Source organism: Mesoplodon mirus, assembly GCF_964341445.2.
Source record: "Mesoplodon mirus genome assembly, chromosome: 11".
Classification (NCBI taxonomy): Eukaryota; Metazoa; Chordata; class Mammalia; order Artiodactyla; family Ziphiidae; genus Mesoplodon; species Mesoplodon mirus.
Window position 1 is genome coordinate 29,567,283 of NC_138987.1, and position 24,819 is coordinate 29,592,101.

Below are 24,819 nucleotides of genomic sequence, written 5' to 3' on the forward strand. Positions count from 1 at the left end.
ATCATGTCCAAACTGGAAAGTTGCACTTTCGTTGGAAAGTCAGACTTCTCTTGCTTGGATCCCTAACACTGATATTCAGTGCACAGCATGACTCTCTAATATTAGAGACTAGGGGTAGGATTGGATGTCATTTGATATCATGACTGGGATCCAGGAACTCCTCAATCTTACCCTGTTATTCATCCCTCTTTCCAAGAGCTTCCTGAAGGTCTGTTCGCACAAAAAACAATGGCAAATGGGACTAAGGACGGCATTTTATTATAGGCAGAGCAGTGGCCTTCCCCATTAGGAAATATGGCCCAATGATTTGGACTCAGAGCAACCACATGATCGCTTTGTCTGCCTTTGGGATAGAGGGAGGCCGAGGCAGGGGGCAGGCAGAGGAAACTGACATGTGGGGAGCAAGTGTGGCTAAGGGTTAACCTTTGATGCCATCTCTAGTCCAGACTGTGGGAAAAGGGTCAACTTTTTGGAAACCAGAACTGAGAACATGTAAATTTGGAAGCTATGGGGTAAGCCAAGGTGGGTCATAAAATCAGGGAGGGGAAAGTGAGGCTACAGAAGGAGAAGACTGAAACTGGCATGCAAGGAGGAGCAGAAAAGAGGGCCTGGGTCCTACTTTTCCAGTTTCCGGTTGCAACTGCACGGCCAGCTACATTTCCTCTTCTGAGAACTTCGAAGAAATTCCCGTGCTTAAGCTAACAGGTGGGTTTCTGTTACTTATACCCATTCTGTCATTCTCTGAACTAAGAGAAAAACCGCCAAATAAAGAAGCAAGGTCCCAGTTCAGTTCAGTTCATGGCAATTTATTTAATTTAAAAATAAAAACAGAAACAAAAACAAAAACAAAAAACAAATCAGTTTCCAATGAAAATACAAACACTTTGGGTGGTTATCCAGCTTTTTTTTTTTTTCCCCTGTAGGCTGTCCTGGGCTCAAACCAATCAAATGAATGAAAACCAATTTTGACTGGAGACATAAAGCATGTTGCACCGTTTAAATTACACCAATATATTATTATAATACCTTTGAAATGCCTTTCAGACCAATAAATAAAAAAAGACAAATTCAAATAAAAAAGTCAACTTTTTATTACCAAAAAAAAAAAAATAGAAATTAAATAAAAGTCACAACACGGATTTAAAAAAATGTGCAGTCAAGTTTCTCTCTCTTTTTTTTTTTTCTTCTAGGAATGATACCATGCCAGTAAATCCCTACAGAACATTTCCAGTTTGGCAATAAGCAGTCAGTCAGTCATTCACATTTGTACTCAAGACAGCAGGCGTGGCCAACACTCACCAGAGTCTCACCCTGAAAGATGCACCTTGTCATCTGCAGAAGCAGCACCTTATAACAGGGATGGAAATTCAGAGAGTACTTGGCATTTTCATTTTGCCTGGGGTCTTGAAGCACTTCCTGAAAACTGATCATGCCTTGAAATTTACCTGTAAAAAGAAGTATAATTCTACTCCTTTGGCAGATGTGTAAACTAAGACACTGAAAGGCCCACAGAGGCAAGGAAAGGACCAGGAGAGCTGACCTTGAATCTCCTGCTTGGTCCACCAGGTCATCAAAGTGTCTCTCACTTGTAATTCCATGGAAATGAATCAAGCATAATTTCCTTGGCTGGGATTGGCTGGAAGGGATGATAGGACTTAATCAGGAAGCAAGGGAGCTGCTTTGAGGGCTTGTCCCTCTATTCCAAGTTTTTCCTTAAAAGGACAGAGTCAACATCACGTCTAGAATCAGAGGATGTTAGCAGAATGTCAGAACTAGGCAAGGCCTGAGAGACCAGCTAATCTACCCCTCCAGCCCTCACTGAAGGGAAAACTCAGCCCCGGAAATACTGCAGGTGCCTAAGGCCACCAGCACACCAGGATTCAACTCAGGGTCTCTTCCTCTGAGTGGAGGACTGTCTTTACCACAATCCACTGTCTGGTTCTATTGACAAAAGAGAACATACATGCGTTTTGGGGGCACGTAGAATGACTTTCCTTAATAGTGTCATTTTTACTTGAAGGTTGTAAGGATGGAAAATACCAAACAGACACAATCACTTGGGCAAAAGGAAAATACACCAACCAGTAGGTAGGTGTTATACCTAAGTCACACTGACAGCTACCAACCAGGCTGGCTGCCATGCATGAGGGACCAGCAGTGTGGCAGTGCAGGCTGTCCAGAAAAGGTTGAGTAAAATGAGACAAGGAAGGAGCTTTAGAGATTGCAGAATGCCCTCCGCGCACCCACACGCCCCATACACAGTTTACTAGCTACAGAATTTTTTTCCCTTTGAACCTATCTTGGAGTTCAGGAAGGAGGTGGAATTGAATGAAGGGAAACCCAAAAAGCTTCCCATATTACACTACTCAGCTCAACCCGAAGGGATGCACAAGCCAAAACCCCAGAGCTCGTGACAAGGGGAGAAGTGGAGCCATCTCCGTAGGGAAAAGGGCAGTTTCATTCTAATCAATGTTCTTAGTACCTGAAGGTGAATTCCTTCTCATCTCCCCATGAACTATTATCTGTTGGTTTTCCCCAAAATACCCCCAAGACTAGTTCTCCTTAAAATGTCTAGGTGGCTTTCAGAAGTCAGCCATCCTGAAACAAGAGTTTCAATTAGCTGGGGCCAGTAGAACCTGAAGTTGTCCCAAACTCCCAAATAAGACCATTAATTCCAAACTCGGTATCTGAAGATGCCCCACTGTGGGCGTGACATCTGATCACCTGTAATCCGGGTGTCTAGAAGTTACACTATGTTAGCTATGTTACTTTTCAAGCTAAGTCCTGTCACACCTCTTTTCTGCCTCCTCCAGGACCATCTGGAGGACTTCTAGGGAAGTGTTCCCTCTCCTGTCTGCTTCCTCTCAACCCACTCTGCTCTTTAAGCATCTTATTCATCTGAGTGGCTGGAACGTTCCCCCTAAAGCCTAGGAGTTCTAGGCAGGTAGGACACAGAACACCTAGATTCGTAGGGGGAAACACCTTCTGCCTGACTTACCTTTCCTCATCCAAATATGCCACCTACACACTAGCTCCCTAGAAGCAAACTCGCCTACCTCTGAGGATTCTACGCTTAGTGGATGGGGAAACCGTTTGCTATGAGTAAACAAGGTAAATGGTTGAGCGAGTTACTCCTTTGGGGACTGTGGACGGTATCACATCCAATTCAAAACATTCACGCAGGTCAGAACCCACGAGGCAGCATTCCAGTTAATATTGAGACGTTAAAGAAATCGACAAGTTGTCCCCTTGCTGGTGTGGATCAACTTCCACTCATCTGCAAAAGATCACAGAGGGTTCCAAGCTCTGTTATACACCATAGTTTTGACCTCTGACACCACCTCTTTTTCCCTGTCTACCCTTGGAGGTTGTGCTGAAGAGCCAGGCAGACACCAGGAAAGAAGAGGCAGACAATAAAAAAGCCAAAAAATCACCATGGGCTTGACTCTAAGTCCTTAGCAGTGTTCAGAGCACTCTCTCTCTGACCAAGGCCCTGTCTTCCATTCAAGGTAGAGTAGCAAATTAACAAATGCCACACCAGTGACATGAGATAACATAGATCCCACGGGATCTACACTAGCACTCCCAGGGCTTAGCCAGGTCAAGGATGGCAACTACACGGCATGAGTGCTACTGCACCCCTTCCCATCCCCATGGCAGCCATTACTACTCAATCTCAGCACTCCTTCCCACTGTCTGGGCTACTCAAACCAGCACACCCAGCAGCCCCTATCCATCGATTACCGATTCAAGCTCAGATGAAATCTACATGCCCACCCCCTGCAGTCAGACCAAGCCTGCTAATGTGAGGAGAGAAGAAGTGAGCTCTGAGTTCACTCAGAGCAGATGGCCCCGGTCTGTCTTGCCCTCCTCCAGAAGCACGTGGACGACTTCTAGGGAAACGTTTCCTCTCCCATATGCTCCCTCCCCACCCCCTAAGTGCTGGCCAACACCACCTCCCCTGGACTCTAGGAGGTGCCATAAAGCAAATGCCAATGAGGATCCCACTTCTGACTGGCCGTTGGCAGGACTGGCCAAGAGCCCACTTCTCCCTCGTAAGCACTGGCTCAAGGCTGCAAATTTGGCCAAAGCAAGACAGCACAATCCTCTTTCAGTCTGTCGTCCCGGCCAGCAAAGAGGTAACCAGCTCTGTCCGCAGCCCAGTCACCGCTCCCACTCCTCCCTCGTACCCACCCCGACCCACCCCTGCACCCTGGGGAGCTAGTTGAGTTTGTTACAGATCTCCAGCGCTTTCTTGTAGACCTGAGTCACGTCGTCCATGTCCGTGAGGAGGGAGAAGCTGCTGTCTCCCAGCCGGTTCCGGTACCGCTTCAGGTACTGGGGCCGGGGCCGGTTCTGGAGCCCCTCAAAGTCCTGGATCTGGAGGAAGTTTTCGGCAGAGACGCAGCTGCGGATGCGCTGGCGGGCAGGGCGATTCTCCTGCAAGTCGAGCAAGTCGAAGGAGTCGCTGGACAGGACGCTGTCGTCGCTGATGACGCTGGAAGGCCGGCTGTAGCTCCGGGAGAGGCCCTCGGCAGAGATGCCGGGCTCCAGCAAGGATTCCAGTGTGGGCATTTCGGGGCTGGCCAGGGCCGGGTCCATGGTGCCCTCTGAGTACTTGCTGCTGTGTTTCAAGATGCCCTTCCTGTGGCAGGAGAGGCTGTGGGACGTCACCCTGGCCGGATCCGGGGGGCTCGGGGAGGGGATGCCGCCACCCAGCTCATCGTTACTGTCCAGCAGCTCCGAAGACTCGCTGCGTTCCGGGGACGAGTAGTAACCCGATTCTCTCTGCTGGGTCTTTTTCAAGATGCCTTTCTTGGGCATCGTGGCCGACTGTTTGGGGCTGAGTTTAGCTGGCACCTCCACCTCGGGGGCGCTTGGCAGGGGCACAGCAGTCCGGCACAAGTCCTGCTCCAGCTTGAAAGCGGGGGGTAAGGCAGGGCTGACGACGCCTTCGATGAAGCCGGTGCTGTGAGAGCGATGCTCGCTGTTGCTCCGCTTCTTCAGGATCCCTTTAGGCCGCTTGGAACTCACCTTGGACGGGCTCTCAGGCACCGAGTCCTGGCCGGACTGAGCAAAGTCATTCTCTTTCTTGGACTTCTTCAGCGACCGCTGCCGCTCCAGCATGCCCTCGGGGGCCCCGGGTTTGGCCAAGCCCTTAATTTTGGCTTCAGCCTCAGCCTGTAGCCCTGTGGAACGGTGGTGCCAGTCGATAATGCGGGCCAAGAGTGGGGACTCGGCGCTGTGCAGGGCATCGCAGTCGCAGACGCTGCTCTTGTAGCCCCAGTTCACCCACCAGTGGTTGGCAATGTCCTCGATGGTGGCCCGGCGGTCGGGGTTCACCATCAACATCCACCGAATGAGGCCTCGGGCATCTATGGGACAAGAAGCAGAAGGAACAATACGTTTTACGGGAGTTTCGGGCTTTCCAAAGCTGACGCTCCGGGGGCGCAAAGGAGACACACTCATTTGAGGAAAAATCCAAATGGAGCCCTGGTGCAGCCACACTATGGAGCAGGAAGCTGTAGCCTTCCAGACTGTACATCAGAAAGCATCATCAAGACTCAGAGCCACAGGCCAGTGGGCTATCACGGCCTGGCATGTTTCTCCATGCTACCGATGGAATGTCAAACTGCTGACTGTCCATCCACTCAGATCTTTATAAAATGGGGAAGGCCAGGTAACCAGGAAAGAATCCAGACCCGACCCCAAGCAGGGCCCCACCATTCCTTTGGTGGATATCATTTTACTAAATGGGAAAACAGGTATAGATTACCATGGCTTTTAGTCCTCCAAAGTTAGGTTTATATAAACACACAGCGCTCAGGTCACCAGGAAAACGTGTCAGCGCAAAAAGGAAATTTAGGGCTGAGATGGCAAGGAAAAGGCTTCTCATCAGAGAGGGAGAGACAGAGAAGGATGGAGAGGTGTTCATACCTGGCACGCCTGGGCCTTGAGAGGGGGCCGTCCCCAAGGCTGGCCTGACCCGGGCCTTCGCCAGGCTCTGAATCCCATACCCAGGGCTCACCTCCTGTCCCTCTCTGACATAAGCCATAGACTACCAAGCTGTCAGATCAGAGAGCTGATCTCTATCTGCTATCCATTTAGGGCCTGTCTGAAAAACTCCATTTGTCAATTTCTGCTGCCAAAGAATTAGGGGAAAGCCCCAAAGGGATGTTGAGGAGGCCACAGGAACCAACAGACTCTCACAGCTTATAAATCGCCTTTTAAGATCAAACCGTGCTCCCCAAATGGGGGTTGAATTATATCCTGGGAAGGCGCCACCTCCCCTCAGCTACTTATGTAGCTAATGAGTAGCTGGCCAGGACCTGGCAATGGAGCCAGGGGGTGAGCCGCAGCCCTGAAAAGTAACAGGGTGTTCATTCATTTGGTCAATAAATATTTTCTGAACCCCTGTAGTGTACCAGAAACTGTGTTGACACAAGTTAGCTGGTCAGGCAAAAAGGCTGCCATAGAGTTCACCCTGAATTTTCTAAAAACAAACAAACAAACAAACAAAAACACACAGGTTAGCTTATTGAAAAAATGTATAGATATAGATATCTGCATATCTATACCTGTTTATACATATAAAATAGTCAGTGCTCATTATTCACAGATTCTGTATTTGTAAATTCGCCTACTCATTAAAATGTATTTGGAACCCCCAAATCAATACTCAAGGTGCTTTCCACGAAGTGGCAAAAAATGTGAATTGCCCCCCCCATGCACATGTATGTTCCCAGCTGAAGCAGAACCAGGTGACAAGGCACTCACTGCCTTCTTGTTTCTGCTCTCATGCCGTAAGCAAGTGCCCTTTTCACAATCCGTTTAGTTCATGCTTTTCACATATTTGCACTTTTTATTGGTGATTTCACTGTTTAAAATGGCCCCCAAGCATGGTGCTGAAGTGCTATCTGGGGATGCTAAGGGCAAGAAGGCAGTGATGTACCTTACGGAGAAAACATATGAGTCAGATAAGCCTCATTCAGGCATGAGTTAAAGTGCTGTTGGCCGTAAGTTCGATGTTCATGAATCAACAATATATTTTAAATGAGGCGTCTTTAAACAGAAATATACATAAAACAAGGATATGGATTGATCAGTTGACAAAAACGTTGTGACCAGAGGCTCCCAGGAGTCGAGCCCTGTATTTCCCTATGAGTAGTGCTTCAGTATTCACAAACTCAGCGTTCACAGCAATGTTATAGGACACAACTGCGGCAAATAATGAGAATAAACTGTGTGTGTGTTATATACACATGTAGGATGCGCGTACTGCAATATACGAAGTGTCTGTTAACCACATTCCAAATACGGCCACCTGTGCACACCCTTTCTGTACCCACACAGTGCTCTCCCATCAAGAGATGGAGCTTATGGCCTTGGTCGCTTTGACCAATAGAACGTGGCAGAAGTGACATCATCTGGCTTCCAAGCAGACGTTAAGAAGGCCTGGCAGCTGCTTCTTCCTCCATCTTCGAGCCCTGAGCTGCTGTGTAAGAAGTCCATGCTCCTTCCTAGAGAGAGAGGCCTGGGGAGGCAGCTCATGGGGAGAGAGCCCACACAGAGGGGCCTCGAGGTGTCCCCACAATCGGCCCCAACTCCAGCTACCATCTCACTGCATCTGTAGGAGAAACCCCAAGGCAGGCCAGAAAAGCTCTAACCAATCCAGGGAATCAAGAGATAACGGCTAGGGCTTCCCAGGTGGCGCAGTGGTTGAGAGTCCGCCTGCCGATGCAGGGGACACGGGTTCGTGCCCCGGTCCGGGAAGATCCCACATGCCGCGGAGTGGCTGGGCCCGTGAGCCGTGGCCGCTGAACCTGTGCGTCCGGAGCCTGTGCTCCGCAACGGGAGAGGCCACAACAGTGAGAGGCCTGCGTACCGCAAAAAAAAAAAAAAAAGAGAGAGAGATAACGGCTAATAGATGTTGTTTAAACTGCTGAGTTTGTTTGGGTGTGGGAGCGGGATGGGATAGACTTGTTCTGTGGCAACAGATCATGAAACAGCACCCATGTGCCATACCCCCCGGCCAGGGCAAGGTGTGCAAAAGAGCAGCTGCCACCCTTAGAGTCTACTGAGGGGGTTTTATGTCTACGTGGACTGGAAGGGACTTCACGTAATACCTTTTCCAAAATGTGAATGTATAGTGGAGAAACAGAATCTAAGCAGGGTAAGGGCCTTGCCCAAGTTCACACAGCAAGCAAACAGGACTCCTAGCCTGCAGAGTAGAACAACTGTTCTGGAAATATCACAGCGGGAAGGTTTGGGGAACGTGGCCTAATAAGCCAGCTCCGCCAGAAGGCAAAGATCTGGGGGGAAGAAAGAGGAAAAGCAGGAGTCTCCTTACAGACGCTGACACGAAAGCAGAAAGTGTGAGCTGGCCTCGCGCGGCTGAGCCGCTGACCCTCCACAGGCACACACCTGAGGGCTGCGTGGGCTCCCGGTACTCTCCGCTGCTGATCTGCCGGATGAGGTTTTTGTGATCGAAACCATCGAAGGGCATTGTTCCATAAACGAGAGTGTAAAGCAACACGCCCAGGGCCCAGCTGTCCACCTGGAGCAGAGAGACGAGACATATAGGAGCTGGGAAGTAGATTCGCTTCCAAAGCATTAGCATCACAGACCACGAGCAGCCACCCTCAACGACCCCAGGAATGGAATTTAGCACCTGGCAGACAGGTTCCCACCACAGCCTGACACCTGATATGCAGTGCACCTGGGGCCTGTTTCAGAGCCTGACCTTTTCGTTGCAAACTGAGACCAACGGTCCCAACCCACAGAAGAAATTTCTTGAACAGATGATATTCTTTGATCCTCACTACCATTTTGTGAAACAGGTAGGGCCCCGGGTTATTTTCAGCCCTATTTGGCAGATGAGAATACTGAGGCCCAAGGAAGTTAAATGGTTTCTCCAGAGGCCCCTCCCCATCCCAGTGATGGAGGTAAGACTGGAACATGGGGTTCTTGACTCCTAATCCAGGAATCCTGCACCTTCTTCAAATGGATCAGGGGTTGCAGACTCAAATGCTTACAAGAGCCAGGCAGACAACAAACATGAACAAAGAAAGAGAGACGGTGGGGTACCACGTGGAGTGTTGGACTGAAGACAAACTGTAGAGGGCATTCACCCGTCTTACACAGGCAGCCTCCTCTGGCTAGTTGCTGTCACATAGTAATATAGACCCAGCACTGCTAGATCCTTTGGTTTTTCAAGAGAAGTCAGAAAACAGACTTTTATGTGAAATCTCCCATTTATGAAAGGTTCAATTTTTTTTAGAAAGATGGCCAAACAAAGCACTCTTGCTGGCCAGATCACAGGCTGCCAGCTTGTAACCTCAGAAACGGATCATCGAGGATCAAAGCAGCATTCATTATCTGTGATAAATTTACAGTGTCAAGTTTCTGCAATGTTGTAAATTGGATCTTAGGCTCCTCCTTTACATTCTTGTTTTGGAAAGACTTTCTCCTTACCGCAAGGGATGGAGGCTCTTGGCATCCATCTCTTTACCTTCTAGCCCTGCCCCAAACACTCTTAAACAGATAAATATTTGGAAGGAAACATTTCAACCCACTGAATGGCTGCTACTTAAAGTATCCTGAGTGGATGAATCTCTCTATAAATAGAACTATCTCTTTAAAAATGAGTTATCAGTCACAATTCACCCATTTTCAAAATGATATTTTCACATACCTGTGTCTTACAGTGGCCCTGAAAGCTTTAGGCACACAGAGAAATGTATTTCTCATGAACCAGAAGATGCAATTAAAATGTATTTCCTTGATCAGAAATACATGCTGTCAAAAATACATGCAAAAAGGTTCACTGCAGAGTGAGGCTGTTTGCTTTCTGTTTTGCTTGTTTTATTATAATAGGGAAAAACTGAAAACAATCTGTCTAACACTAGGAAAGTGATTAAATAAATTACAGTATATTCATACAATAAAACATTATGTCATCGTTAAAAACCATGTTTTTAGTAATAACAAATTCAGAAAAGTCACAATTTTAAGTTAGTAATAAAAGGCGAGATATACACATATATAGTGACCTCAATTATTTGAAATACAAGATCTACACTGGAAAAAAAAGCCTAAGAAGAAGTCACATAAATATTAAGTGGTTATCTCTTGTGGGGAGATTGCAGGCAACTTTATTTTCTCTTTTAGGCTGTTCTGGATTTTTCTCCCAGGTGTGTATATTATGGCTTTTATAATCATATAAGGAAACGGTTTTTTGTTTGCTTGCTTTTATGTTTGTTTGGTTTTTTTAAGTATTCCTAGGTTCAGTTCTTTTCTCCCCTCCAGCCCCCCACCATACACACCAGACAAGCTGCTCACCTCTGGCCCTCGGTAAGGCCTCCCGTTGACAATTTCGGGAGAGGCATAGAGTGGGCTCCCACAGAACGTTTGCAAGAACTTGTCCTTCTGGTACAGGTTGGAAAGCCCAAAGTCAGCAATCTACAAAGAGGAGCAAGACCCAGGGAGCCTGTTAGCATTACAGTCAGCGTCTGCATTGGCTCAGCTCACACCACACGGACCAAAGCAGCTGAGGCGCCCCTGCGTGGCTCTGCCAGCTGGGTCACCCTTTTCTCTGCAGCCCTGAGCTTTCATGAAAGGACCAGTTGGCACAACTGGGCCAGTGATTCCCGACTGCAGTCCCTGGCACCCACTGCATGCTCTGTTACTTAAAATCACTCCTTGCAAGGACTCTATTTTCACGTCAGTGTAGACTTGTCCTGAGAAATACCCACAGAATCACATGCTCTATGTTTCTGATGAACACTAAAGTGTGTAACTATTAATCTGAGACCCGTCCGTCTGTGGCCGACCTAAAATCTCACTGCCCTCATCCACAGTGGTGTATGTACCTACCTGTGCACTGGACATCACCACCTTTTATAGACCTACGCACCAATCAGAACTGTATTTTGCACCCCTTGGGAACCTAGATGAAATGGACCCACAGCACCGGGTTCTGAGTCATCCCATTGTAGCCCAAACTCTGCCACTAGCCATCTGTGTGACATGGAGCAGGCCCCTTAGCTACTCTGAGCCTCAGTTTACCACCAGAAAATGGAAACCCATGATCCCTATCCTCTTCTGGATCACAGAATTATTGTGAGAATTATTTTTTTTAAAAAAAGAATGAATCAAGGTGAACGAAAAAGTGCCTTGAAACTTTGTCTGCAAGTTCCAGGCAAATGTTTTCCCTAACCTTGCTTCTCTTGTATCGCACACCCCTTGGAATCACTCCCTTCTCCTTTGGTTTCTTGAAGTGTTTTACTATCCTTTATGGCAGCGCTCTTCTGTGTGTGTGTGCATGCACCTATTCATATATACATATAATGTATATATGTTACACGTATATACGTAGTATCACATATATATGTATAATGTATACATTATACATGTACATATCACATATATCACATACATTCATATAATATATATTACATATGTACTTACATATGTATGTACATATGTATATACAAATATATATATTATATGTATATAAATTCACCTTGCCTACTAGGCTGAGTCCCCCGAGGCAGGTGGCAGGTTCCACATCTGCCCCTCATCTCTGTAACATCCACTGCTTAGCACCTGCCCTCACCCAAGAAACACCTGTCACCAGAATAGGCATTATATTTTGAAAAGCACAAGACAATTAGCAGATAATACAAAATAATAATAGTAAACTTAGTTACCACTTACAGAACAACCTCCAATTATCAGGCATGGTTCTAAGCACGTTACACTCTCTAATCTAATCCTATCTAAAATCCCATTTACACAACCATGTGAATGTATTTCATGCCACTGACGTGGTACATTTAAAAGTGGTTAAAATGGTAAATTTTATGTTATGGATATTCTATCATAATTTTTTTAAAACCCACTTAACAGATGAGAAAACTGAGGTTTAGGGAAAGTAGGTTATTCGTCTCAGGAGAGCTACCTAGCAAGCAACAATGTAAACCGAGTGTCTCTAAAGGTTCAAACCACTGCCCAGCGCTGCCCCTGGGTAATCTGCAAATCTCACCCAGGCTGAGCCAGCCTTCCACGCTGAGCCTCTGAGGACTTCTGCCCGTCCCCAAACTGATTTTCACTTGAAGCTTATAAATAGGATGAGTGATTCACACACAGCCCAGCTGAGGCTCTGTTGTGAAGGCAGAGCCCAGAAGAAGGCTACTTTGTAAAAGTCACCCCTGAATGAACGGAATGGCACTGAAAGCAGCTGGCGCAAAACCGCCCTCAGAAAACGCAGTCTTAGGGCTCAGCTTGCACTTAATTGCCCTGAATTCCACTTTCTTATCAAGGCCCCTGACTGGCTTGCAGGAAGTTGGTTGGAAGCTTTATGAAGTGTGCCCTGTCAATCAGGACAGGAAGGGACCAGCTGCAGCCCTGGAACATCCCGAGAAGTCGGCTAAGGCAGGAACCGACACAGCACTGTGAACGCTGGCGGCATCTGGGGCACTGCGTGAGCTTCCAGACATAGGCACACACACACACACGTGAGAGGCACCCGCCACCACCACGTGCAAATCCCCACACACACACACCAGGAGTGCTCCGAGTCTGGGCATCCTTGCTTTCTTTGTAGCCCTTCTGAGAAGTGTGTTTATGTTACGGCCCACTCCCATCCTCACAGACTGATGCTTATCAGCCTCTCCCAGTTAAACTGTCATTGTTGCTGACATAAGATTAATAGAAATCTAGATTAGTCCATGTTCTTGGCACTTCAGTGGAAAAGAAATATCAACACACACACACACACACACACACACACACACACACAGCTCTCCATCCTTGAGCCACTTAAACTTGGGCTGCAGCTCTAAGATTCCACGCCGTATGGAGCTTATATCAACTATAAGATGGGAAATGGCCACTGTATAAAACTTCTCAAAGCCTCAATTTCCCATCTGTAAAATGGAGGTAGGAATAGTATCCACCCCCACGGTGTCATAGTGAAAACTAAATGACATAAAGCATGTGCCAATTACTATTTTAAGCATTTTACAAAGTTGGAGCTCAAATACACGTCCCACCTTTAAATCCACCTGGGTAGCTTTATTAGCTTCATGATACTCAAAACAATACTGGTTTTCCATTGGAGGTAATTATGTAAGGTTTCTTTTTCAAATACACATGATTTCTTAAGTGAATTGCACTAAATAAAAGTATTAACGTGAAATAGCAAAGAAGATACTAGGAAAAGGCAAAATCCATGAAGAGAACAAAAGAAAAGACATTTGGGAAATTTGGGAAATAATGATTTTAAACATAATAAAACAAAAAGGAATCCGATAAATGGTTCCAACCTGGAAGAGTCATAAGCGGTGAACTAATCCTGCCCCTCACTCTGTAAGTGAAGCAACTGAAGGTTAGAGGACTTAAGAAGCTCCGCTGAAGGTCACAGACAGAACAGCTACGTGAACATTGGGTTCTGTACGATTCTCTGTAACAGAACATCAGTTGTGTATTGAGGGTGACTCCACCAACGAGGCAGCCAGCTTTGCTTTCAAAGTTGTATTTTGCCGACACACTGGTAACCTTTGGAGAAAGGTAACCACTTTGCTGGTGATGGGCTGTTGCCCTGCCCCGTTCAGAACCACCCTCTGTCCTCACACTGGGCTATTCAGTTCAGCCTGGACCCTGAAAAGGATATCAACACTCATGTCCTTAATTTCTGGAGTTTTTGTTGTTTTCATACCTTTCTAGAGGTGTGCCCTGCTGGATGAAAATCAGAGTTATACAAAGTGGGAAGTGATTATTCACATTTCAAAAGAATTAACCTCACTACAACATGGATGAACTTTGAAGACATTATGCTAAGAGAAACCAACCAGACACAAACAGATAAATAGTATATAATTCCACTTATGTGAGGTACTTAGTGGAGTCAAGTTCATCAAGACAGAAGGTAGAAGGGCGGTTGCCAGGGGCTGGGGGAGGGGGGAACGGGGAGTTAGTGGTGAACGGGCACAGAGTTTCTGGTTGGGAAGATGCAGAAGTTCTGGAGATTCATGGTGGCGATGGTTGCACAACAATGTGAATGTACTTAATGCCACTGGACCGAAAACCTAAAAATGGTAAGATTTACATTACATATATTTTACCACCATTTTTTTAAAAGGGGATTAACCTCGGATCACTGTGAATCATCCCTGCGAGCTCACCCAGTGAAAAAGGAAGGATCAGCTTGCTGATGATTAACCACTGGGAAAGGATGCTGATGTTGATGATAATAAAAGCAACGGTCTGACAGTCATTTGCAGTGTCTGAGAGGAAGTGCACTGGACAGATCAGAGGTTGTGGAGCCAGAAGCACCTGGGGTTAACCTTGGACTTGGCACTGCTAGATCATGGGTGGGAACTGCCACCAATTTCCTCATCGGCAAAATGGGAATAATAATAGAACCCACCTCTAAAGCTGTTCTGAGGATTGAAGACATGCACGTAAAGCCCCTGGAAGAGTCCTGGTACTGGCTGACTCTATAAACTACAGCCATTAGGATAATGCTGGTGGTTTGGTCTACTTAACAATTGTTTGCTCAGAGCCAGTGCCCACCAAAGAGCCAAGAGAAATGACTATCATTCATTTCCGAAATAAGCCTGTCCAGCATGAGAGGCTGCACTGTACGACAGGAGAAGTAAGGGATGCTGGGTTTGAGTTCAAATCCTGGCCTCGCCTTCTACCAGCTGGACCAGCAGCATCAGCACCAGCTGGGAGCCCCACCCCAGCCCTACTGAGTCAGCATCTGCATTGTCACATGGTCCCCAGGGGATTCGCTGCACGTCAGTCATTCTGAACCTGTGTTCCTTCAACTGTAAAATGGGGGGGGGGGCGGTGATGATTATAACGTAACCTACCTCACAGGGCGGATGCGAAATCAAATGAATTCATAGATGGAAAGTGCCTTAAACCACGCCTTACACATAGTAGGCCTTCGGTCAACGTTAGCGATCACTACTTTCACCTGAGTCTCAGTTTCCTTTGTTGGAAAAGGGAATTGCAATAGCCTCGACCACACGGTGTTGTGAAAAGCAAAATCAGATTAAATGAGATAATAATAATAACAGCAGCATTGCTACATGCCAGTCGTTGTTCTGTGAGCGCTACGTATATTAAATCCTCACACCAACCCAATGAGCAGGGTTCCACTGGTATCTCCATTTTGCAGATGAGGAAGCTGAGGCCCAGGGCAGGAAAGCGGCTGGCCTGAGATGTGGGTGAAGAGCTGCACTGGCTGTAAAGCTCCATATAAAGGGGAGTTATTGTTCTCAGGTGGCTGAGGAGGAAACGGGCTTTCTGTGTCGCTCTCCAGAAAGATACACTCCATAGCTCTGTCGGGCCCTGGAGTTCATTGCTGTGGCTTTCCCGTGACAGCCTCACTCGGGTTGTCAGGAAGTGAAGGTACGGAGTGAAATGGTGAGCAAAAGTGAGTGGGGTCAGCTTGCACCGTCAGATCTAAGGTCAGACCTCCTCTCTCGAGAGATGGGAAATAACGGATCCCGAGCCATCTGGGGAAGCTCTTCACTGAGGTACCTCCAAGAAGCAGCCTCTCAGGGGATGCGAACATGCAACCACCCAGCTCATTCGACCCTGGCAGCCCCGCATGGCTACTCTGGCCACGATGACTCAGGCAACCTGGCAGTGGCCACCATCAGCACTTGGAGAGTCTCCCCCAGGGACAGCTGTCTGCAGGCTGCCTATATACAAGGTAAGGCCAGCTGAAGCAAGGATGAAAAAAGTGGCCTCCCCTTGTGAGTGTGAGGATGGCCTGTTGGATTTAGGGCAAATCTGGGTGGGTGTAGTAGAGAATTTATCAGGTGCCTGGTCTTTGGAGTCAAATAACCTTAGGTTTGTAGCCAACCCCATTGCTTATTAGCTGCAGGAGCTTCCTCATCTGTAAAATGGGGGTAATCAGACCCACCCCAGTGGAGACATTCTGAGGACCAAATGAAATAAGGCACGTGGAAGGTCTGCCACAGGGTTCTGGCTTCTAGCAGGGGCTCCAAAAAGGTTACTTTCCTTGTCTAGCCTCCATGCCCTGCCCTGCTCCCGTGCTTGCTGCTCCTTCCCCTTGGAAGGCCAACCTCACATTCCTTTCTATCAAACTCCTAGTCATCCTTCAAAACCCAGTTCAATTGCCACTGCCTCGGCAAAGGCTTTCTGATCTGCCCATAGTTCAGACCCACCACTTCCTCCTCAGCACTTCCACGACAGATTACAAAGGGACTATGAGGCACACAGCAGAGTCACCTGGGCCTAAGAAATGAGGAACAGGGAAGGCTTCCTGGAAGAAGAGGCCTTCAAGCTGAAACTCTAAGGAGGGGTAGGCAAAGAGCAGTGGGAAGAGCATTCCAGGCAGAGGCAACTGTGTGTGCAAAGGCCAAAAAGTCTGATGGATTTGAGGAGTTGTGCCCTAGGCAAGGGACCTTCTCTGACTGCCCCCCACCCCCCATCCCCTAGCTAAAATAACACCTGTCATTCCCCATCCTCATCCTGCATGGATTTTCATCACCACCAGAGAATTACACTACGTATTTGTTTATTGCTTGTGTCCCCAACTGGAATTCTAAGTCCATTAGGACAGGTACCTTACCTTCCTCCTTCACCTCTGTATCCTTCTCACGCCTCATTATTACTGCTGGTTTAACAACAGCTAGATTCTGAGCTCCAAGAAGACAAGGACCTGGCCATCTGGTTCACTATTAAATTCCCAGCATCCAGCTCCATGCCAGGTATACCGTAGGAACTTAGTAAATATTTGTGGTCAAATAAATAGTGCTCACGGGAGGTATTCAATTTGCTGAATGGATAAGTGCAGGAATGGAAGAGTGCATGCGGGCATTCATGGATAAGTATGTATACACACACATACACATAAGTGGACACATGAACAAACAAATGAATGGATTCATTAATGCATGAATGCAGCATCCTCACATTCATATAATCAAAGCCCAGAGGCCCGTACCCCGAGCTGACCTTCTTGGTCTTGTTAAGCCTCGGGGTTTCCATCTTGACTTAGCCCTGGCCATTCAAAGCTGCTCTTCTTATCCACAGCAGCAGGCATTTCCATTGTCATCAGGGGCAACGGGCCATTTCCCCTATGTCCCTCTACTCTGAGCCCTGGGAGCTCACCAAATTCCCAGCCCTCTTTGTGGAGGTCTGCTGACCCTGGTGCCTGGCCCTCTTCTCATTGTCAGGCACTTTTACAGGAGCTGTCTATGGGAATTGTCAGCATTCCATTCTCCCAGAGAGTGGGATGTGAATCTGGCCCATTTTTATTAATTGCAAATTAATGCTGCGCTGGGTGTCTATTTTGGTAGACATGCTTCTCCGCAAAGTACGGAATGCAACCCAAAGAAGCACATCGCTCTCATTCTTTCTGCCGACAGACTGTGTGAATATTTTTAGAAGCCACACCCTTGCGCAGTGGCCAGAAAAATAATTCCCAGTGCCAGATGTGCTCTTTGCAAATCAACATCAGGCAGGGAAGGGGAGAGGAACAAGAGCCATGGCTCACACCAAAACTGCAGTGACAAGTTTCAACCAGTAGCATTTTTATAGGCTTTCTGGGCAAAAGCCCTCCACCCTCGAAATACGCAACATGGACCCACATTTTGAGAAGCACCTCACTGCTCATACTGTGCTGGTTGGTAACAGACCTTCAGGGTCAGTGGTCCCCCGGTGCAGACACTGATGACATGGACCTTCTTGAGCATGGAGGCCAGCTTGTGGCCATGTGTCTGCCTGCCTTTGCTACGAGTGCCCTTTCTAAATATGTTTCCAGTGAAATGCTGAGTCAGGAAGAGTTGAGCATATGCAGCCGGAAGACAGATCAACAGCAGCTGAAACACATTTTCAAAAACCTTGGAAGTGGGTGTGAGATGATATAAAGAGAATCTGCCTGGAAGTCAAACATGTGAGTTCTAATCCTGGCTGTCATCCCTTCACTCCGAATTCGAACAGCTTAGAGTACCGACTTACTGCATGTGACAAGCATTGTGCCGCATTCCAAGGAAACAAAGACACAATGACATACTGATTCATTGTGTACGACCTTGGGCAGGCACATCGCTTAGACTTTCTGGGCCATAATCATTCAAACAAGGGGTTGGAAAATGACCCTCAAGGTTCTTTCAAGCTCTAGGATTCTCAGATCCTCGTAGGATTCCTTGAACAAGCAGAAGGAAGGAACCGCGTCAGAGAAAGGGGAGGTTTGGGGCGGGGGTGGTGGTGGGGTGTGTGTGTGTGTGTGTGTGTGTGTGTGTGTGTGTGTGTGTGTGTGTTTTACCTTGGTAAACGCCAGGAGTAGACACTTAAGGATGAAGAATCCTATGGAAAAAGGACCAAAACCTTACTTTTTATAATGTTCTACGTATCTGTTATTTCCCCACCTAATGGTTAGGGACCCTGGGATGAAGGACTTGGTCCTGGGAGCTGGGAGGACCCCATCACTGCCCTTTTGCTTTATGCAAATGAGCCGTTCTCCCAGGCTCCTGCCCATTGTTCCCCACACAATTGCTTTCAGAATGGTGACCATTCTTCTCCTCCATCGGGGAATTCTATGACTCCGTAGGAAGCTATGTGCCTTATCACTTCTGGGACTACATCATGGGACCATGAGGTCAAGCTGTAGCACAGAACCCGATCCCCAAGCGAGAGGCTCACATTCCAGGCCTTGTAAAGACCACATTTCATTTTGAGAGTTCGGGGGCAGGTGGCAGGAAGACTCTGTAGAGAAAGTTACCAGGGTGGATGATACAAAAACCCTTAGAATGTGCCCCTCAGACCAGAACCCAATTCTCTAGCCGTGGCCTGACCACCACACCCCAGCACCTTCAGAGAGCTCACTTCCTGTTCAATTCCCTCCCCAACAGCCAGCCTTGTCAGCTGGGGCCTTGGATATTAATAGGTAAGTGCTAAGTGCTTTGACGACACATTGTCTAAAATCCTCACGTTTGTCACTGACTGTCCAAGACTGGGCACAGGGCCTGACACAGTAACGACTCAGCAAATACTCATTTAGAAATGAGCAGATAAACAACAATCCCCAAAGAAAGGGGCTGGCATCCTTACTAGACAGATGAGGAAACTGAGGCTTAGATATGTGAATAATTAATCTGAAACACTGCCGTTAGTAAGGGGCAGGGTTGCACTTCAAACGCAGGCCATGCAACTCCAAAGCCACTGCTCTTAACCTCGACTCACTGCACAGTGCTCAGATAAAGCTAAAGGCAGAGCATCTTGTTCAGTCCTCAAAACAAGCCCGTGGGCATTACCCTCTCCCCATTTTATGGCTGAGGAAACAGGGTTAAGTGGCTCTCCCAATGTCAAACAGCTAGTAAACCACACAGGATGGAATTTTCTAACTCTGCAGCCACTGCTCCTTCTGGAATAATCCAACCACTTTGCCAGAAACAGAGAGACCCTGAGATTTCACTTCCTGTTCCTAGAAAGACTAATTTGACCGACTGTTTCCTCCTTACTCTGTGGGCTACAGAGAAATATGTGATCACGGTCAACCACTCACAAAAAACAAGAGGTCACCCGGACGCGGCTTCCAGGGGCCTCTCAAAGGACAATGGTGACTAATGGTTGCCACCATGATCTGCAACCAGAATCCAAACACCAAAGCAACTCCAACCGTCCCAGCAAGGAAACAGCCTCCCTGTGATGCACCCCCTCAATGGAGAGCAACAACAACAACCAAAGGGGATGATGCAAGGTCACTCCCATGCTTGGTCCAGGGACCAGGGATGAGGCACTAACGTCACCAGCGGCCAATGAGAGGGACCCCTGGTGCTGGGAGTACTAAGGCCATTTCATAATGAAACCCATGCGGCAAGCTCCAGTTTATTTTCAAACCGTATTTGCTTACTTTGCGGCCGTGATCAAAAGGCCATTCGGAGTGCTCTGAGGGAGGCCCTTGAACCCTGTCGGCCAGGAGAGCTTTCTCTAGCTCCGTCAGCAGCCCGCATTAATACTCCCCGTGAGAGTCAACCCCATCACTTGCTGGCATGTTCTTTCCCAAAAGCCACCACCGCCACCATTTCAGGCGGCTTCCCAGTTCCACAGCTGGGGGTGGGGGGTGGGGAGGGGGCGGTGGGGAGGAGTTGGAAGGGAGAAGTAGGAGACAGGGGGTGGAAGTGACAGAGAAGTGGAAGGGACAGATAAATAAATTGCAGGCCTGTGGGCAAATTCCAGCAGAATGGTTCAAACTTGGGCTCAGTGGGTCAGAGAGACATGGGTTCAAACCCCAACTCCACTACCTACCACTGTGTTATCTCAGGAAAGTTACTTAACGTCTCTGTGCCTCAGTTTCCCTATCTGTGAAATGATGTAAATAACAGTATCTATCTCATGATGGCCGTGAAGATTGAATTTAAGTGATATCGGGCAAAGATGCTATGAGATACAAATGCACTAGGTTATTGTTGTAAGTATTTTGATGGTGCTAATTACAGACTATGAGCTTCCCGAGGACAGGGACTGTATTCTAGTCGACTTTTAGGACAACGTCTGGCATGTGGTTGGAGATCAATAAATGCCTGTTGAATGAATTCAACCACTGGAACTGAACAGAGGGCTCAAACCCAGTGATTCTCCCCACCCGCCTGCCGGGAAGGAAGTGGCTGCCTTATTCGTAGGCTGCAGCTTGGAGCAGAGTTTAAGGCTTCAACCAGCTGTAATCCCCAGGTCTGGCGTATCAATCAATGAGGCAAGAGCTTTACCTTAATATTACAGTTGTCATCGAGCAGTATATTTTCCAGCTTCAAGTCCCGGTGGACCACACCATTCTGAAATGAGAAGACAGGCAGGGAATTGAATGGGAGCAGCTGGGATGAGAGAGAACGTGGGAGAGGGGGAGGAAAGAGGAGAGGGAGCAAAGGGAAATCTTTGACAGATTAAAGAAATGCGCCAGCGCCGGTGGTCTTCACCCCCATCCTTCAGGGCCTCTCTCACTGTCATGAAGCTCCCTGCCAGCGACCAGCACAGCACCAGCGACAGGAGAGCATTAGTCACTTGCTGTGTGGTTAAGGGAAAAATGACAGGAATCCATTCTCCCCCAGAGCCTGTAAAACAGCGGGGGGATTCTTTGTCGGAATGTAATTCCACTGTGTGAAAGCCATATAGTCCCAGGCAGTGGCAAACATTGTCTGTCTGTGATGTGATTCCCAGGGAAGCAGCAGATTTCTCTGCTGGGGACTCAGAATGTGGGGCTCACAGACCTTGCTTGTCTGTCTGTCTACCTGTCTCCCCAGTGCCTGGCTCAATCTGTTCTGACCCAGGAAACCATGCAGATCTGTCCTGAGGATAACAGATGCATTCCCAAGGGTTATTTCCTAAGCAGCTGGGAGGGAAGGTTCCTCTCTGCTGGGCAGGACTCAGTGTGGAGTGAAGGGTGAAGGTGGGAGAGGCCACTGAGACCAAAGCCAGCCGGCGCCATACGGTGGGACCTTTCCATTCAAGCAAATGCTGGCAAAGCTGGCAGATGAGCCCAGTGGCAAGCAGACAGCCAGCTGAATGGTGAAAAGAAGTCCTTAACCAATAGGCTGTTGGTCTATACAGCAGTAACAACTGTCTTGCTCAATTCTTTTTAAACCCAGTGATCTTTTAAGGGGATGGGTGAGCAGGGGAAGAGGAACTGAAAGAACCAGCTACTGGGGCTGGGAGGACGTTTTTAACATCATTCAGCATAAAGGACCTTGGCAATTGAAGCTGCCCTTTCAAGAGAACCAACTGGTTAGGAATTCTTTGTCTTCCATTCAGGATTTCTTTAGTTCAGAATCTCCATGTTCACAGCTGGTACTTTATTGCTTATTTTCCTTTCTACTTGACAGTTCCTAGTATCTCTAAAAACACTGACTGGAGAGGTGAAAACATGTATTTCTACCACTCTTTCTAACCCAAACCTTCAGGGATTCAGAAATGCACAAACCAGGGCTCCTGGAGGAAAGATAAGGAATGCAAGGTAGCTGATTTTGTTTAATTTTAAATATTGGGAGTAGTTTGGTTTACACTGTTGCATTCCCAGTTTTCATAAGATGGAATGAGCCTACTAAAGCCCCATTCATACAAAATCCAAGTTTCGCACACTTCAAATAATGAAAACAGGATCTGTGGTGCTTTATGATGACGCCTGATGATAAAATACAAAACACTGTACGATCTGAATCATCAGTGCCTTTTGAGTCAGCAGAGAGAAGTTAAGTAATGTCCACATGGGTTAAGGGTTTTAGATTGTAAGTAATTAGAAGATTATCATTCCAGAGTCGTTCTCAATTAACCAGAATATTTAACAAACCAGAAGGCCCCGTGTTGCAATCATTCAAATGAAGAAGCTGACTCTATTTTGGATGGCATGTGGGATTCAAGTCACTACTGTCCTCAAAGTGAAGGACTGTTCCAGGTGTGGCAGTTCTGGGGCAAAGTACGAATGGGATGGAAATCAGGACTAAAATGATAAATAATAATTGGTTGAAGTATGGCTTGGAACTATCTGAGTACTTCATTCCCTTCTCCAGAGACCAAGGGTAGCTAAACTGGCTGGATTAAGAGCACATCCCATTAGTTGTGTTGCAATAAAATTGTACATGTGGGTATGTAACCTCTGTGGATATAACCTATGCAAGAAAAAGAAACCAGGGCATAGAAAGGTTCAGAACCTATGGCCCACTAATTGCACTTCTGGAATTTCTCTTAAGTAAATTATTCAAATGAGAGAAAAAAGGTTAATGTATAAAGATGTCAATCGCTATTTCTAATAACCAGAAATTAGAACCAGCCTAAGTGTCCAACAATCACAATAATTCCAGAGACTTTTTAGTAACATAGGAAAATTTTAGATTAAAATCCTAAGTGAAAAAGCAAGACAGAAATGTAAAAATACATGCAATGTGTACCACATTGATTGCATGTGGATTGCAACCTGGAAGGGAGAAAGGTCACTGGTGTAAAACTGGCAAAATCCGAGTAAAATCTGGAGTTTTGTTAATAGCAATAAATGAATGTGGGTGTCTCCATTTTAGCAAATGTACTACAGTCCTGTAAGACGTTAGCATTAGGGTAAACTGAGTGAGAGGTGCATGGGAACTCTCTGTACTATCTCGGAAACTCTGCTGTAAATCTAAAATGATTCAAAATTAAAAATTTAAATGAAAAATAAATGTGAGGAGTAGGGGAAAGAAGATTGGAAAACAACAAACAAAAATGTCAATAGTGGGTTATCCCTGGATTCTGGGATTCTGGGTGATGGTGATTTTCTTCTTTCTGGTTTATGAATTCTCCATACATACTACTATGAACAGATGTCAGTTTCATAATACGAACAGAATCACGTGGTGCCATGAAAACCGTCTGTGACCAAAGTTGTGGTGGGGCCGGCCGTACCTTGTGACAATAGTGCACGGCGGAGACGATCTGCCGGAAGAAGTGCCTGGTCTCCCTCTCGCTAAGGCGCCGCCGCTCGCTGATGTAGTCGTACAGCTCCCCTTTGCTGGCGTACTCCATGATGATCACAATCTTATCTTTGTTCTCGAACACTGCAGGGGGAACGGCGATACACAAACACCCTGTTTAACTGACAAGCTCACTAATGACTACAGACCGTGCGAGAGGGGACAACAGAGATGTCGCTGGACAAACAAATCAGTCCACAGCGTCACGAGGAGATGGGCAAGTTTCCCAGCCAGGTGGACAATGACATCATCGCTGCTGTTACTGGACTTGCATCTGTAATATTATGGGGAATGTGCCTCTCTCTTCTGAGGACCCCACTACTCCCTTTACCAGGTTCATTTCTCACAAGACCCTCCCACCAGAACTGCCTCCCTGTAGATGGGGAACAACAAACACGACTACCATTTATTAACCATTTGATATGGACCAGCTACCCAGACCCCAACACGGGTGGCGAAACTTGTCGTCTCTTTGCTCAAAACCTTCCAGACTTTCCATCTCACTCAAAATAAAACCCGAAGTTCCAAATGTGGCCACCAGGTCCTACATGTCCTATGGACCCCTTTAGCCCTATTACATATCTAGTCTGTGCATTTATGCTGTCTACCTCACTAGAATCTAAATGAGGGTTGGTTTATTTCATTCACTGATGTATCCCCAGCACTCAATGCCTTTTGGCAAAGGGGCTCAATTAATATTTATTAAATGAGGGAATTCAAAACTTCATAAATGCATTCTGGACCATTATACTAAATAACTGCATGGCACTAAATGCTTCTCTCTCCCCAAACCTGATATTCTCTAGCAGTAATGCTCAAACTCTGCTCGACTGAGTCCTAGGAGTTCCAGGCAGATGCCCATGGGGGAAGGTCAGGGGAGATCATGAAGGACAGGCTCTAGGTCCTCAGCTCCACCTCAGCCAAAGCCACTCCACTGCTATCTGCTTTATAGTTGGGGCTTTCACATAAGACGTCCTTTGAGCAAAGACAAAATAATAATTGTGTTGAAATCCATCCTTCCAAGGGATGTGGTATAAAAACATTGGTAGGGTACCCAAGACCCTCCTTCCCTGAAGGACCCCTGCCTACCTCCCTCCATCTTGTCGGCTTCTTCCACTGCCTGTCAGGCCCCCTATGCCCACCCATGCCAGACTGTTCACTGTTTCTCCCAATCACACACAAACACACTGCTGTTTCCCACCTCCGTGCTCTGCCCTCTGCCTTTACTCCCACCTGTCTTACCTGCCAGGGACACTCGAACTCATCAGTCAAGGATGAACTCAAATCCAATGCCCATGTTGTCTCCCTTTTACCTCTCATAATGGATACTTGCAACACA

General features: G+C 47.1%; 1 protein-coding gene across 1 annotated transcript in view; it reads right to left on the reverse strand.

Moving 5' to 3' along the window:
- Nucleotides 1-790: 790 nt before the first annotated feature.
- NUAK1 (NUAK family kinase 1) overlaps nucleotides 791-24,819 on the reverse strand; it is a 68,413-nt gene continuing 44,384 nt past the window's right edge. Inside the window, exons 3-7 of the mRNA XM_082636030.1 lie at nucleotides 23,413-23,564; nucleotides 20,754-20,819; nucleotides 10,342-10,461; nucleotides 8,425-8,557; nucleotides 791-5,375 (exon numbers count right to left, since the gene is read on the reverse strand). Coding sequence (XP_082492156.1) covers nucleotides 4,222-5,375; nucleotides 8,425-8,557; nucleotides 10,342-10,461; nucleotides 20,754-20,819; nucleotides 23,413-23,564 — 1,625 coding nt within the window. The 3' untranslated portion in view covers nucleotides 791-4,221. The remainder of the gene's footprint in view (nucleotides 5,376-8,424; nucleotides 8,558-10,341; nucleotides 10,462-20,753; nucleotides 20,820-23,412; nucleotides 23,565-24,819) is intronic.